The sequence below is a fragment of the Sturnus vulgaris genome, chromosome 1 (assembly GCF_052056855.1).
Source record: "Sturnus vulgaris isolate bStuVul1 chromosome 1, bStuVul1.hap1, whole genome shotgun sequence".
Lineage (NCBI taxonomy): Eukaryota > Metazoa > Chordata > Aves > Passeriformes > Sturnidae > Sturnus > Sturnus vulgaris.
The window spans coordinates 72,606,895-72,619,087 of record NC_142243.1 but is presented as its reverse complement, the minus strand read 5'-3'; the positions used below and the strand labels follow the sequence as shown (position 1 = coordinate 72,619,087).

Here is a 12,193-nt window from a genome sequence, read left to right as displayed (position 1 = left end):
AATTGTAATTACAATAACACTGAAGTTTGAGCCACAATACAAAGCAGGGCAATGACATGGTAATTCTTGCTCAAGGAATGTAGGTTTGAGCCTTAAAAATCTGCACATTCAAGGAGAAGATTGTTTCAATGGGAATATCTCAGTATTTCCGAACTGTTCAGTGTGGTTCCTAATGGGCAGTTCTGGCAAGCAGCTTTCAAAACATTTTGATTCTATTCACAGTAGCAGTTATACTTGTTAAACTGTTGATAAAATGATATTGCAAACAACAAAAAAATTCTGAACATGGAGAAAAATGGCAATATAGTCAAAACAATTTATGGAAAAAAAGGGTGAAAGCCAAGATGTTGATACAATGCTTTTGACTTGGGAGCTTCTGCACTAATGGGTATAAATAATGCAATACTTTTCCCATAGGCATATTGTAGAGCTTAACTGGTTAATGGCTGAAAAGCTTTTTGAGATCCTGTGTAGAGATATGCTTTGGAAAAGCAGAGTGCTGCTTAATGAAAGTCGAAATGCTGCTGAATCACACTGTTCTGGGTATGTCAGTGAGTCCAATTGGTGTCATTAGTGATTAAACTTATGGATCACAGTGTTGGACATGTTTAGCATTTGGCAAGATGACTATGGCTATGTTTTAGTAACCCAAAATAAATTATTAATTTGCTTTATTTGACAATCATCTTATTTAATGCAAATTTTAGATTGCTTTTTAATATACCGTGATGCTTTGGATGCTTTTCAGGTTTGCTTACAATATAAACTAGCACTGTCTACTTAAAAACTAAGCCTTCAAATTTATTATATAAAGAATGCTATATAAAATTATAGTATAGCTGACCCTAAAACATATTTACATTATAATTATATAAAAATTAAAAATAAATATGAAACATGGAGTCTGACTGAAGTGTTTTAAATCTTTTTCTTTTGCAAGTTCCTCTTAAGGAGAAATGATACTTGGAAACTCCTAGAAGTGATTTAGGTCTTCAGTCTATTTACATAGTAAAGATTTTAACAGAGTGGTTGCAATTTTGTCTTTGCTTTTCATCACTATGCTTTGTGAGGATATCTCAAGAAGATTGTGATTTTTTGGTTTTGTGTGTCTTTTCCTTGTGGGAATTGGGTTTTTTTCCCATTTACTTATGTGAATTTTCAATAATTAAGTGGCTTCTGTCGTGACAACACCTCTTAACTCACATGCTACGCGGTAAGCAAGTTTATCAGCAGAAGAAATGTCTCAAAGGAATCAATACTTGAAAACATGAATTCTAGACCTAGAGCAGCTCATAGTCCCTTTTAGTAGTACCTGTTATGACTGAGTGTGATGTTCTACTCACTCACTAATTTACTATTTCCTTCCAAAGCTTAGGAATGTGGACAGGCAAATGAAAGTGATTTTAAAATGTTTTCCTTCCTGTTTTCTCTTTCAAGTACTGAGTGTGCACTGCTCTAGCTTGGTATCTTATTGCTAACCCCTTTGTATGGCTGCCAAGCTTTCTTGCATAATTTTCTTGACAAATGGCTTACTCATTAATATTTCAGGCCTGTTCCTACCAACCTCAGACAAGTGGTATGCCCCAGGCAGGGAAATGTAGTTCCTTCTGTAGGAACCTTCTAATCTTTTCCTTAAATGCTTTGTCAGAGCCCATGACAGATAAATGAAGATTGTGCAGTTCAAACTAGAGATGACTTATTTGTACACACGTGACCACACACTTTCCAGCTGGGAGGTGTTGTGCTGCAGTGGAGTCTCTGCTGCAAACATCCACATATTCTCTTCTTTATCCATCCTGAAGTCTGTGAGACTTATTGATTCTGATGGGGAATCCATAGAGATATTTGCCTCTTTCTTTTTTTGATTGGCTCTTGAAATATACATAGTCCTGATAAAGGCTCTGTCTGTTCACACTTTCATTATTTCTGTAACAGAGACAGACCAAGGAATGCTACAACAGCTGAGTTCGAGCTTGAGTTGAGACCAAGTTCATATCCCAGCTAGGTCTGAGGTGTGGATCTCTGGTGATATTTTGTTTTAAGATGATAGCAGATTTGTGAAACTGATCTCTCTGAAGCTTGACATGACACAAAATTGATATGGCACAAACTTTGCAATATTCCTGCTGCTCTTTAGGGTTGAAACATCCTAAGAAAGGCTTGTTTGATTTAAATATTGTTGATTACATACCTGTTATAAATTATGTTTGTTATTTTATAACAATACTTAAATTATTCTAACTACATTACTAAGGAGGGCATCCAGAGATCTGTAGTAAGTCACAGATTTCCTCAGTACTCCTGAAGGATGGACTTAGTGCTATGGGGATAGAGCAGGTAAAGCTGAAGATTTTCTCACCTGTGGATGAACTTAGTGAGTCATGTCAGCTGCCCCATCTGGCATGTCCCATCTAAATCATTTGGTTCCCTCTGCTGTCTTTTGCACTGTTACCAAGTCTGCATGTGTCCCATTCTTGGTATTTAATAGCTTTTTTTAAAAAAAATGTTACTCCCTCTTCCTGTTAAAGCAGGATGAGGTCTCTAAAGTTTTATGATGCCCAAATGGTGTAGCTAATTGGTGAGAACTAGGAAAGTCCCCTGCTACACATAAATACTGCTAATATTTAATTTCTAAACAAACTTATTTTTACTCAATATGAAACTCTATAGGAATAAAATTCTTGGTGGTGTATGCCTCTGTAAAAAAAATACAGATAATTAGTTGCAGATACTGAAGGAAAAAAGAAGGCAGAAGAGATAGTGGTAATCTTAACTGCAGTGAGAATTTTATAGGTATTTAAGTGTCTCTGTCCCTTTCATCTGACAGTTATTTACAAATGCAGAAAGCTGTTTGGCAACATTTTCAAGGCATTGGAAAAAGAATATTCCCTCAGCAGCCAAAGGTAGTGTTTTTTCAGATTGCATTCCATGAAAAATGGATATTTTAAAAGCAGTAGACACATTTGAGAATATTTAAGAATAATTTCTGCATTGCCTTTTCACAGTATGTAATTTGTAATGTAATGTATTCAAAATATGTTTGTGTAATGAGAATTTTCCCTTAAAATATGGAATTGACTATTAGCTGTTTTGTCTCATTGTGAAGGTAAGGAAGAACACAGAAATGTCAACAGGAGATCAGGTCACAGCTGTCTAATTTTTAGTAGTTCTGTGTGCTTTAGTCATTATGCACTATTGAATGTTATCACTAAAGGGCCTTATTGACATTTCTTCAGTAAATAACGACCTGTTTTAGTTTGTGAGAAAAAAAGAGACGTAATTAATGTATAAATGAAAGAAAGCCAGATATTGTTTCTGAGCAGGGATGATATTTCTTAGTTTAACTTTCTGTCATGCATATATATAATTCCTTTTTCCAACAATAGTTTCTTTCCTCTGAATTTGCTTATTTTGTTTTTATTCATCTTTTTTTTTAAAGTCCGACTGAAAATAGTGTGGTTGGGCTTTTCACCTTATACTTCTGAAATTTGCATATTAGAGAGTTTGGTGCCTTTCCACCACCCAGAAGTCTGAATTTGTTTGTCCTTGGTCTTTAACTCTTAATGTCATTTATGCTGTATATATTTATCTTTTGAAAAATTATATACTGTCTCAATAATTCAAGAATTTGAGGTACCTGATTAGCTTGCTGATCACAAATTCCAGTGCGTGGATACTCCTCAATTGCTTAAAACAAATTTACTAAAACTTGAAATCTGATTATATCTGTCTTGAAATGGTCTCATACCAGTTGACAGCACAGCTACAGAGTTTACAAATTTTCTGGTTACTGAAATGCATTTTACTTGCCTTGAATCATATGTCTGGAAGCATTATCCTTTTAGTAAGTGGAAAACTTATGGATAAACCTGAACAATCCTATAGTGACACTGTTTAGCAGGGAAGCCAGAGCCTGCAGCACCGTTGGAGGCCTGCATGGGGAACTGAAACTTGTTGCAGTGGGATGGCATTTTGTCATCATTTCCAGCATCCAGCCTGCAGCTGAATGGTGAATGGCCTCAAGGGATGATGCAAGACATTTTGAAATGGGTGCTTTCCCAGAGAAATGTTCCCTTCTCCAAAGACTTGCTGTTCACTGTGATTATCTTGGCCCATCTTGCAGTCCTGTAGGAGTGGTGCAGATGGTGGAAGGTGTGCCTCAGCAGTGTGGACCACGTTTTCTGTGCTTGCCTTCAGCTGCTCCTGTGTGTGAGACAGGCCGTGAGATGCTGGCCTTTGTGCATACAATCAGCATCTTCTGCATTACTGGAAAGGGAGCATGGTTCTTAATACCCTTCATATTTAAGGAAGTCTTATATGTAGCACTGAGAGAAAGTGGGATTATGCCTTATCCCAGAAAAGGTTTTTTTAGTTTTCTCTCTCAATCTTGCAAGCCTCAGAATGTTGCTGAAGGTGGCATCATGATTAATGTATCACCATTGCAGAGTAGACAGCCAGCCAGCTTATGACATATTTTTGCTTCAGTCAAGAATAAAACCAAAATAACAAAATAATAATAAAAAATTATTCTTTGTGTTTCTGGAACTTACTGACAGATTATTAACTAGATGAACTCCAAGAACATGAAAAAATTAAGAGCCAAATACTTGAAAACTGTATTATCTTGCCAGTGCTTTATAGTTCATGAAGTACTTTAGTAGTGTTTAGCCATCATCAGGGATGTCTGATAATATTCTGCCCTTGGAAGGTCAGGCTCTAAAATGGATCGATTCTAAGTTATCTGTAAGGCTATTTCAGAAGTCTGTGTGTATTACATAAATTTAGCATGCTCAGTAGTAGTCTGTTCTGGTGTGCAACAATGTGTCATCGTTTTAAAATGAGCAGTAAAAAATGAGCTTGTTATTAGTTTTGCATGCAAAATAATTTATGTTATATCCTATGCAATGCAGATACGGTCATGGCAATACAATGATATTTGCTGCTGTATGCCTACATAGTTTTCAAAACTAAAATTCAATGCTTAGCTAAATTGCTAAGCAGGCTGGTAAATGTCCAATTTTAGCAGCCTAACATATGTTTATAATTTTTGTTTTAACATATGCTATGTTGGTTGAACTCCCCTCCCCACACATACGGTAGATAAAAGCTGTCACATCACAAAATGGTGGCAGCCCAACTTTTCTAACATTTTCCATGGCACTTCAGAGTCTTGCATTAATTAGCTATTCTTGGATAGGAGACAGACTCTCATCTTTGTAGAATTTTGGTTTCAAACCCGTCATGTACTTGGGTTTATGTATGCAGTAGCCCATCTGTGTTTCTGTAGCCATAAGCTGTAGAAAGCACAGGTCAGAGAGAAAAGCGGTCAGCAGGAGTGAGGGTGCCCTTGGCTCACCAAGCTAATGGCCCCAAAAGCTGGCTAGTTTGGCCACTAGTTTGCTCAAACAGGAGCATTCTCTCTCTTCCACTTTTACAGGGGAGGTGAGTGAATAAAACAATGTTGGTGCACAACACTGTCTCTTTTCATTGTGAGTTGCTGAACTACCCCTCTTTTCTCCTCCTTTTTCAAAGCAGGTGTAAGGAGGAATTTCACTGAGTCTACGATTCTTTCCTAAACCTCAGCTGGGTAGTGGAGAATTGTGACAAATACCACTGCAGCTGTGATAATGCTGTCTTAATCCTTGCTGCGCTATGACATGGAAACCTGGATTTAGACATGAAAGGACATTCCTTAACAGTACAGCAGTATGATCCCTTATCAAATCAAACTGCCTTTTGCATGTGCTCCAAAACCATGGAATTTTTTGTTTGATGTATTCTGTCTGCTGTTTCCCTGTTGTCAGGCTCCTGACTGTGGTGTACTTCAGCATGTGTAATGTCTGCTGGGCTGCTGCATGGGGAATGGTTGGTTTTCCGTGGGGGAGGAAGGAGCCTTGTCCTTCAAATCAAACTGCTGTAATGTCTCAGGGTCTGTGGTGCAGGACTGATGTTGGTAAGAGTGGTTGTATCGATGCCTGGTCTGTGCACAGCATGGACAGGGTTGTTCTTATGCCTCCACCCCTGGGTGGCATGGATGCCACCTCCTGCCCTCTGGTCTGCCTTGGAGTTGCTCAAAATCTCATGCCTAGGTACAAGCATAGTTCCAAGCATATTGGCACAAGGTAATGTATGGTGTCATTCCTATCCAACACTAGAGTTGTGGTAGACATCTCAGTATGGGGACTAAGGTACAGCATCCTGAGCCCATGGAGCTTCAGGGGAGCTGCTGAGATACCCTGGAATGTGTCAGTGGTGGTGTCTGGCTGAGGACATGTAGAATAGGAGGTGTTGGGGCTGATGCTTGCATATCCACCTGTAGAGCTTTGAGGAGCCCCACACGGAGCTGCCATCAGAACATCCTTGCATCCAAAGCCCTGTGTCAGCTCTCAGCTGCAAGCCAGAGCCACTGCCAAAGCCAGAGTGCAGGACTCACTGGTGATGCTGGTGGAGGGTTTTGCAGTCTTTGGATCACAGATGCCAGTGGTGGTCGTTCAATGTCTATTTCCTGTTTATGTATTTGTTTTCAGCTACAGGACCTGCAGCTGCTGTTTGGCTCGCTGTTCTTGTTAGCTGGCTGGCAGGCCTTGCTGTGGGATTCAGGTTTCCTCAGTGTGCACAGAACATAGGTTTGTTTCCCTGCCAAGTGAAAAGCATGGTGGAAATAAAGCAAGAAAATGATACATTTAAACTGCTTTTCCAGACATTTAGATAAACGTAGACAAAATAAATAGAAATAAATGAATGGATGTCTGTTTATTATAAGTGGACATAAGTAATTAGTGTATTCTTAACACCAAGTATATATTGCTAGAAGAAAGATGAAGAAATGTCTTTATTTTCCAGTGTTGCTCTTTGCCTTGGTAAACATTTTTTTGATTTGCAGATTTTGTGTACAGTCTGCAGAGTGTAAACATATTTTACTTTCTTTCTTCTCTGTGGTTTCTCTGTCCAAATGTGACTTATCACCAGTTGAGTTGAACTAAGTCCAATATCATTTTTCTGTAATGATTCTGAAAGAGGAATACGTGACTGTGGTGAGAGAGGGAAGCAGCAGTTTTGGTGAAGGACCTGTGTTTCTGGAACTCTGTGTTATACCATGTTAGGGGCACATTTCATGCTTGCTTGCTGTTGTTTGCAGTACTTGGACATTGGATAATTCGTCAAAAAACTATAACTTTTCTTACTGTTCACATTATTTACTGCTCAGATTTTGCTTTGGATTAGAATAATAATGCAGGTAATAATGCTGTTCAACTAATTAAGGCACAGGCAGAATATTAGGATGAAAATTCAGATACAAGTTCATCCGTAGGTTTTTCTCCTGTACGAGTTTGTGAGAAGTATATATCACTTGCTCAGAAAAAAGAGTGTTTCTGAACTGTTAGAAACTAATAGCAGGGCTCCTCATTACAAATACTGAAATGTCATCAGGTAAGCCCTTGAAGATGTATATACTGGAGTCTTCCTTAAAAAGAATGAGTCTTAAACAAACAAACAGAGTACCCCCCCAATACATGTGGTGCATGTTCTTATTTATTTTTCCATAAATTTATAATCATCGAAACTGTTTATGTGAAAGTTAAGCTTCTCATATGGTTGTCTGATTCTGAGAGGAATGATATTTAAGAAAGCAGCAAACATCACAAGAATCACAATAAAGTTATGAGAGTTTTTTTGTACATTACGGTTATGTGTAAGTTTTGAATTAAGTTTTTAGAAAAATAAATGTATGGGCAGATGGTGATATTTACTTAAGGGAAGCTGAATTCATTATCTGACTAGGACTGGGTACTTCAAGCAGCTGTTTGAAAATGAGAGCTCACTTTCCATGAAGGAGAACGTATGTTTCAGGAAAATGGAGTCTCTATTCAAAATGTAAGACTATCCCTTGCTTAGCTTCTATCAGAGGTGTGTGTGAGTGAATTCATTTATTGAAGAACATTCTCAATAGTGATGAAGAGCTAATTTGGTGAAATAGTTTTGTAAACTCTTAACTGCACCCCTCCCAAAGGCAGTCATTCTTAAAAGTTTCAAAACTAGATAAAATTTATAGCTGTTATTTATTTCTAAATATATTCTACTAGTAAAAGGGTTAAACCAAATATTCAGTAATCTTACTCTTCCCCACCCGCCAGGTTTAATTTCTGTCTACCCAACTTGCCTTTATTTTGATTGATTGAGATACAATTACTTGAGGAAATAGACCTATGGAAAACTTCTATATAAGCCAGAAGAGAGAAAGACAAATGTGACCATACTCCTTACCTTTTACAGATTTGTTTTTCTGGGACTCTGTATTCTCGTATGTCTGTCCTATTTGCATAGATATTTTTTAGCATGAGAGTATGAAAATAGTCTCACCTTGTTTATTTTGTTACTTACACTTGTTTTCCTTGTGTTCTGTGGAAAGCTATCCAGATACTATAATCCTAAAGATTGGAAGGTATCCCTTGAAAACTGTAGTGCATTTATTATTGCTTATGTCCTTTCTTCCCCCAGTTCTTTAGGATAACTTCCACAGAAAATTCTTTCACTCACAAAACCTCTGGCCCTGTAATTCTTGGTTCATAGAGAAATGCAAACCAGTTTGTAGCAGATGCCTTTCCCCAGTCCCTTAACTTCTAATGCCTCTGTTTTCCCATTCCATAATAAGCAAATTTTAGTGCTTAATTATTTTACTGGAAGCTTTGCTAATATTTCTGAAGCCCAACTATAGATTTTAAAATAATTTTTCATCTCAGAATGGGCTCGTGCAAATGGAGTGACTGAAAGGTTCATCACTCTCAAGACTCTTTGGTTTTGGAATTATCTTTGAACTCTACAGAGAATGCAGCTGTGTACACATGAAGCACAAAGCCTGTCTGTGAACAGGGAGGATGTGTAAAGATGGCCCTTTGATGGGAAATGAGTTCTTCAGTTCAGACAACTTGAAGAATCTCATCACTTTGCCTTCCTGGTATCTGACAAGCCTGCCTCCCCTGTACAGCAGTGGAAGCTGTGAAAATAGCCATCCTGGGGAACATATGGAAAAAGGGGTTTTGTGCTCACTGCAAAATCCTAACATTGGTTCTGACTATATGGAGTCTTTATTGCGAGTCTTGTGAAATACTCATATGTGAATTTAATAAGCTGTTTATATATAAATATATGACTTGTCTGGCCATCTGTTTTTTCACAGTGGTTCAGTAGTTTGAAAGGTTAAACTGGTTTTGTCTGGCATTAAGTAAGAATTAGTGATGATTGCATAGTGCGTGCCCCATGCATCAGGTAGATGTGGAACATGTTCTGCAGCTTCTGCTAATGGGGAAGATGATAGAGCAATAAGTTAATTGCTTATTATAAGCGAGTTCTGACTGCTGAAGGGCACTGTTAAGTTTCCAGGTTTCTCTTAAGTAATATTAGGTTACTGCTGCATGTTTTAATTGGATGAAAAATATTGTTTCAAAGAAGGCCTGATGTTTATTCATCTTTAAAGAGCATCATCTGGATGGGATTCAGGCTAGGCCTAGAGTCATTAATACTGGTGCAGTCATGCAGAAACCTGATAACTGAATAAAATATCCTAGCTGAAATTTGACCACAAGGATATTTTCCATCCTCTGAAGTCAAAAGAGTGGTTTGTAATGGGAACTTTGTCATACTAATCAAGCAGACATTTGGATTTATCTGTTCCTGCAGCAATATTGCTGTTCCTAACTCAAATATTTTTAATTTCTTTTCTTTCTCTAGATCATAAAAAAGTTTACAATGGCAATGCTCTGGAAATTCATGAGAGTAGCTAAGTATTCTAAAACAGCTTTATCACCAAAAGTAAGGGTAAGAGGAATCCCCACCCATTCAAGGCATTCTTCATCCAAGTCTGTACCTTCAGATTTTGCTGCCAGTGCACCCTGCTCAAATACTGTGGAACTGCTTGGTAAATCTTATCCTCAAGATGATTACAGTAATGTCACAGAGAAGATTCTTTCCAAGGTGGGGAAGAACTTGCACAACAGAAAACATCACCCTTTGTGGCTAATCAAGGAGCAGGTGAAGGAGCACTTCTACAAACATTACCTAGGTCGCCGTGGGACTCCGCTCTTTTCCGTGTATGACCGTCTTTCTCCGGTGGTTACTGTCCAGCAAAATTTTGATAGTTTACTTATTCCACAAAACCATGCCAGCAGAAGGAAAGAGGATAACTATTACTTGAATCGTGACCACATGCTAAGAGCTCACACATCAGCTCATCAGTGGGACTTGATACACTCTGGCCTGGACGCCTTTCTGGCAGTGGGAGATGTCTACCGCCGAGACACGATTGATAACACCCACTACCCAGTCTTCCATCAGATGGAGGGAGTGCGCCTCTTCTCCTGCCATGAGGTACGAATTCTCTAGTTGGCATGAAAGACATTTTGGCTAAGTTGCTTGGTCTTGTGTTTGCAGCAAGCAAACATCATCCACATAAACAAGGTTCGTGCACGTAAGCATGTTACAGCAACAATTTTATGCTGCACATTGATAAAATCAAGGGATTTATCATATAGCAATGTTTTTAATTTGAGAAAAATGTAGCTGGAAAGTGTTTTTGAAAGCTGGAAGTGAATTTGAAAACAACTATAAAATTCCCTAGGAAAATGTGAAAAAATGGAAAGACAATATATTTGAAAGCTAGCAAAGTGAAACATAATCTGAAATGAAACAACTTGTTCAGTTAATGATCTGCACAACTGAATTCTATTTCTGTCACAACTCTCTTCTGGTGAGATCACTTTACCAAGAACTCTATCAAATTAATTCTTGAAGGACTCATTGGATGTGAGTTGTTACAGCTAGTTCCAAAGTACAGTTTCCACTGTTGTCTTTCTTTTAATAGTGCCAACTTTCTGTAAATTAATGAAATTTTCTAGGGAATTGTTCTGTTCTTCATCTCATCCTAAAGCTGCATTGAAGCATTCATCTGTTGCAGCCAATAGTTATGTGTGGGTGGTGCATACACAGCAAAGCCATCGGAGTCCAGAGGCATCAGCTGAAGAGCTCTAGGTTGATGTCCAAGACTCTTTAAGTTTATATATTTTGTTGGCACGGCTTGCATGTTCTGCAAATGCCTGGATGTCATTAAGTACTCTGCTGCGTCATTGATCAGTGGTAAATATAAGCCAGTTTGTTTTCCAAATAGTAATTGATTTGTATAATTTGTGTATGCTTGTAGCAATATTGCCAAATTCACAGTTCTATAAGTAAAACTAGCTTATTCTAATAATACTGAGATGTAGACTGTTCTTAATGTGCTTGCCAGTGGGTGACAGGAGCTTGGCAGAGAAGCCTGATGCCTTTGGATGCCTGAGGGAAAGCTAAGGTAATCATAGAGCGCTGCTTTTCTCTGTGATGGAAGGGGCTCTTGCTGCCTGCACTGCACTTTCCCACCCTGTGTGGCCACTGCTTGTTCCACTGTGAACACATACCTGCCTCTGCAGGTGTTCTGAGAGCTGTGCAGTGCTGAATCCAGCCTGCAGCTGCTTCTTTGGTAACCACAAAATGGAAATATTGCAGACTTACCCAGCCTCATTTGTTTGCTGTTCTTTTCCCGTAGGCCTGTTTATGAATACAATCAGGGTATATGACATACAATACTATATTAAGAAAATAACATTTCTTAACCATTTTTGTTGATCACAACTTTTTTTTTTTTTTACTTGAGCAGAAGTTCAGTCATTCAGATGGAAGTATTTTACTTGCCACAAAATTAGAACATCAACATTCTTGCAGGATGAAATTTCTGCAACCTTGGGTGTGATTGATCTAATGATTGAACTACTTGTTAATGAATATACCTCTTAAGAAATCTTGGTCCTAATGATAGACTATTTACTCTACAAATTTGGTAATAGGAATAATAGGATTTGAATAACTGGAAGCAGTTGTGGAAATGTTTTTACTGACATGTTCTATCTAGAAATATACAGTGTTTAATTCATTGCACTGGAGATTATTTCTTTTCTCTTTCTTTTTCCCCAAGAGGATGATGGAGATGCTATTGGAGAGCTTTCTATACTGATGAAGTGGTGTGGTGTATGATGTGTAAAGTCTTGTTTCTTGGGCAACATACAATAATTATAAACCTGAGCATGATCTCATGCATTCTTTTTTGCTTCAGTTTGTGTTTCAATATATACCGCTTTTTACAGTCATAATCACAAGAGCCTTGTGG

General features: G+C 38.0%; 1 protein-coding gene across 4 annotated transcripts in view; it reads left to right on the top strand.

Annotated features, from left to right (window-relative positions):
- The window catches only part of FARS2 (phenylalanyl-tRNA synthetase 2, mitochondrial), a 226,269-nt gene that overhangs the window by 41,998 nt on the left and 172,078 nt on the right, over nt 1-12,193 (top strand). For all 4 annotated transcript variants that reach the window (XM_088169809.1, XM_088169821.1, XM_088169815.1 and 1 more), the window contains one exon: nt 9,730-10,365. In XM_088169809.1, coding sequence (XP_088025935.1) covers nt 9,748-10,365 — 618 coding nt within the window. In that variant the 5' untranslated portion in view covers nt 9,730-9,747. The remainder of the gene's footprint in view (nt 1-9,729; nt 10,366-12,193) is intronic.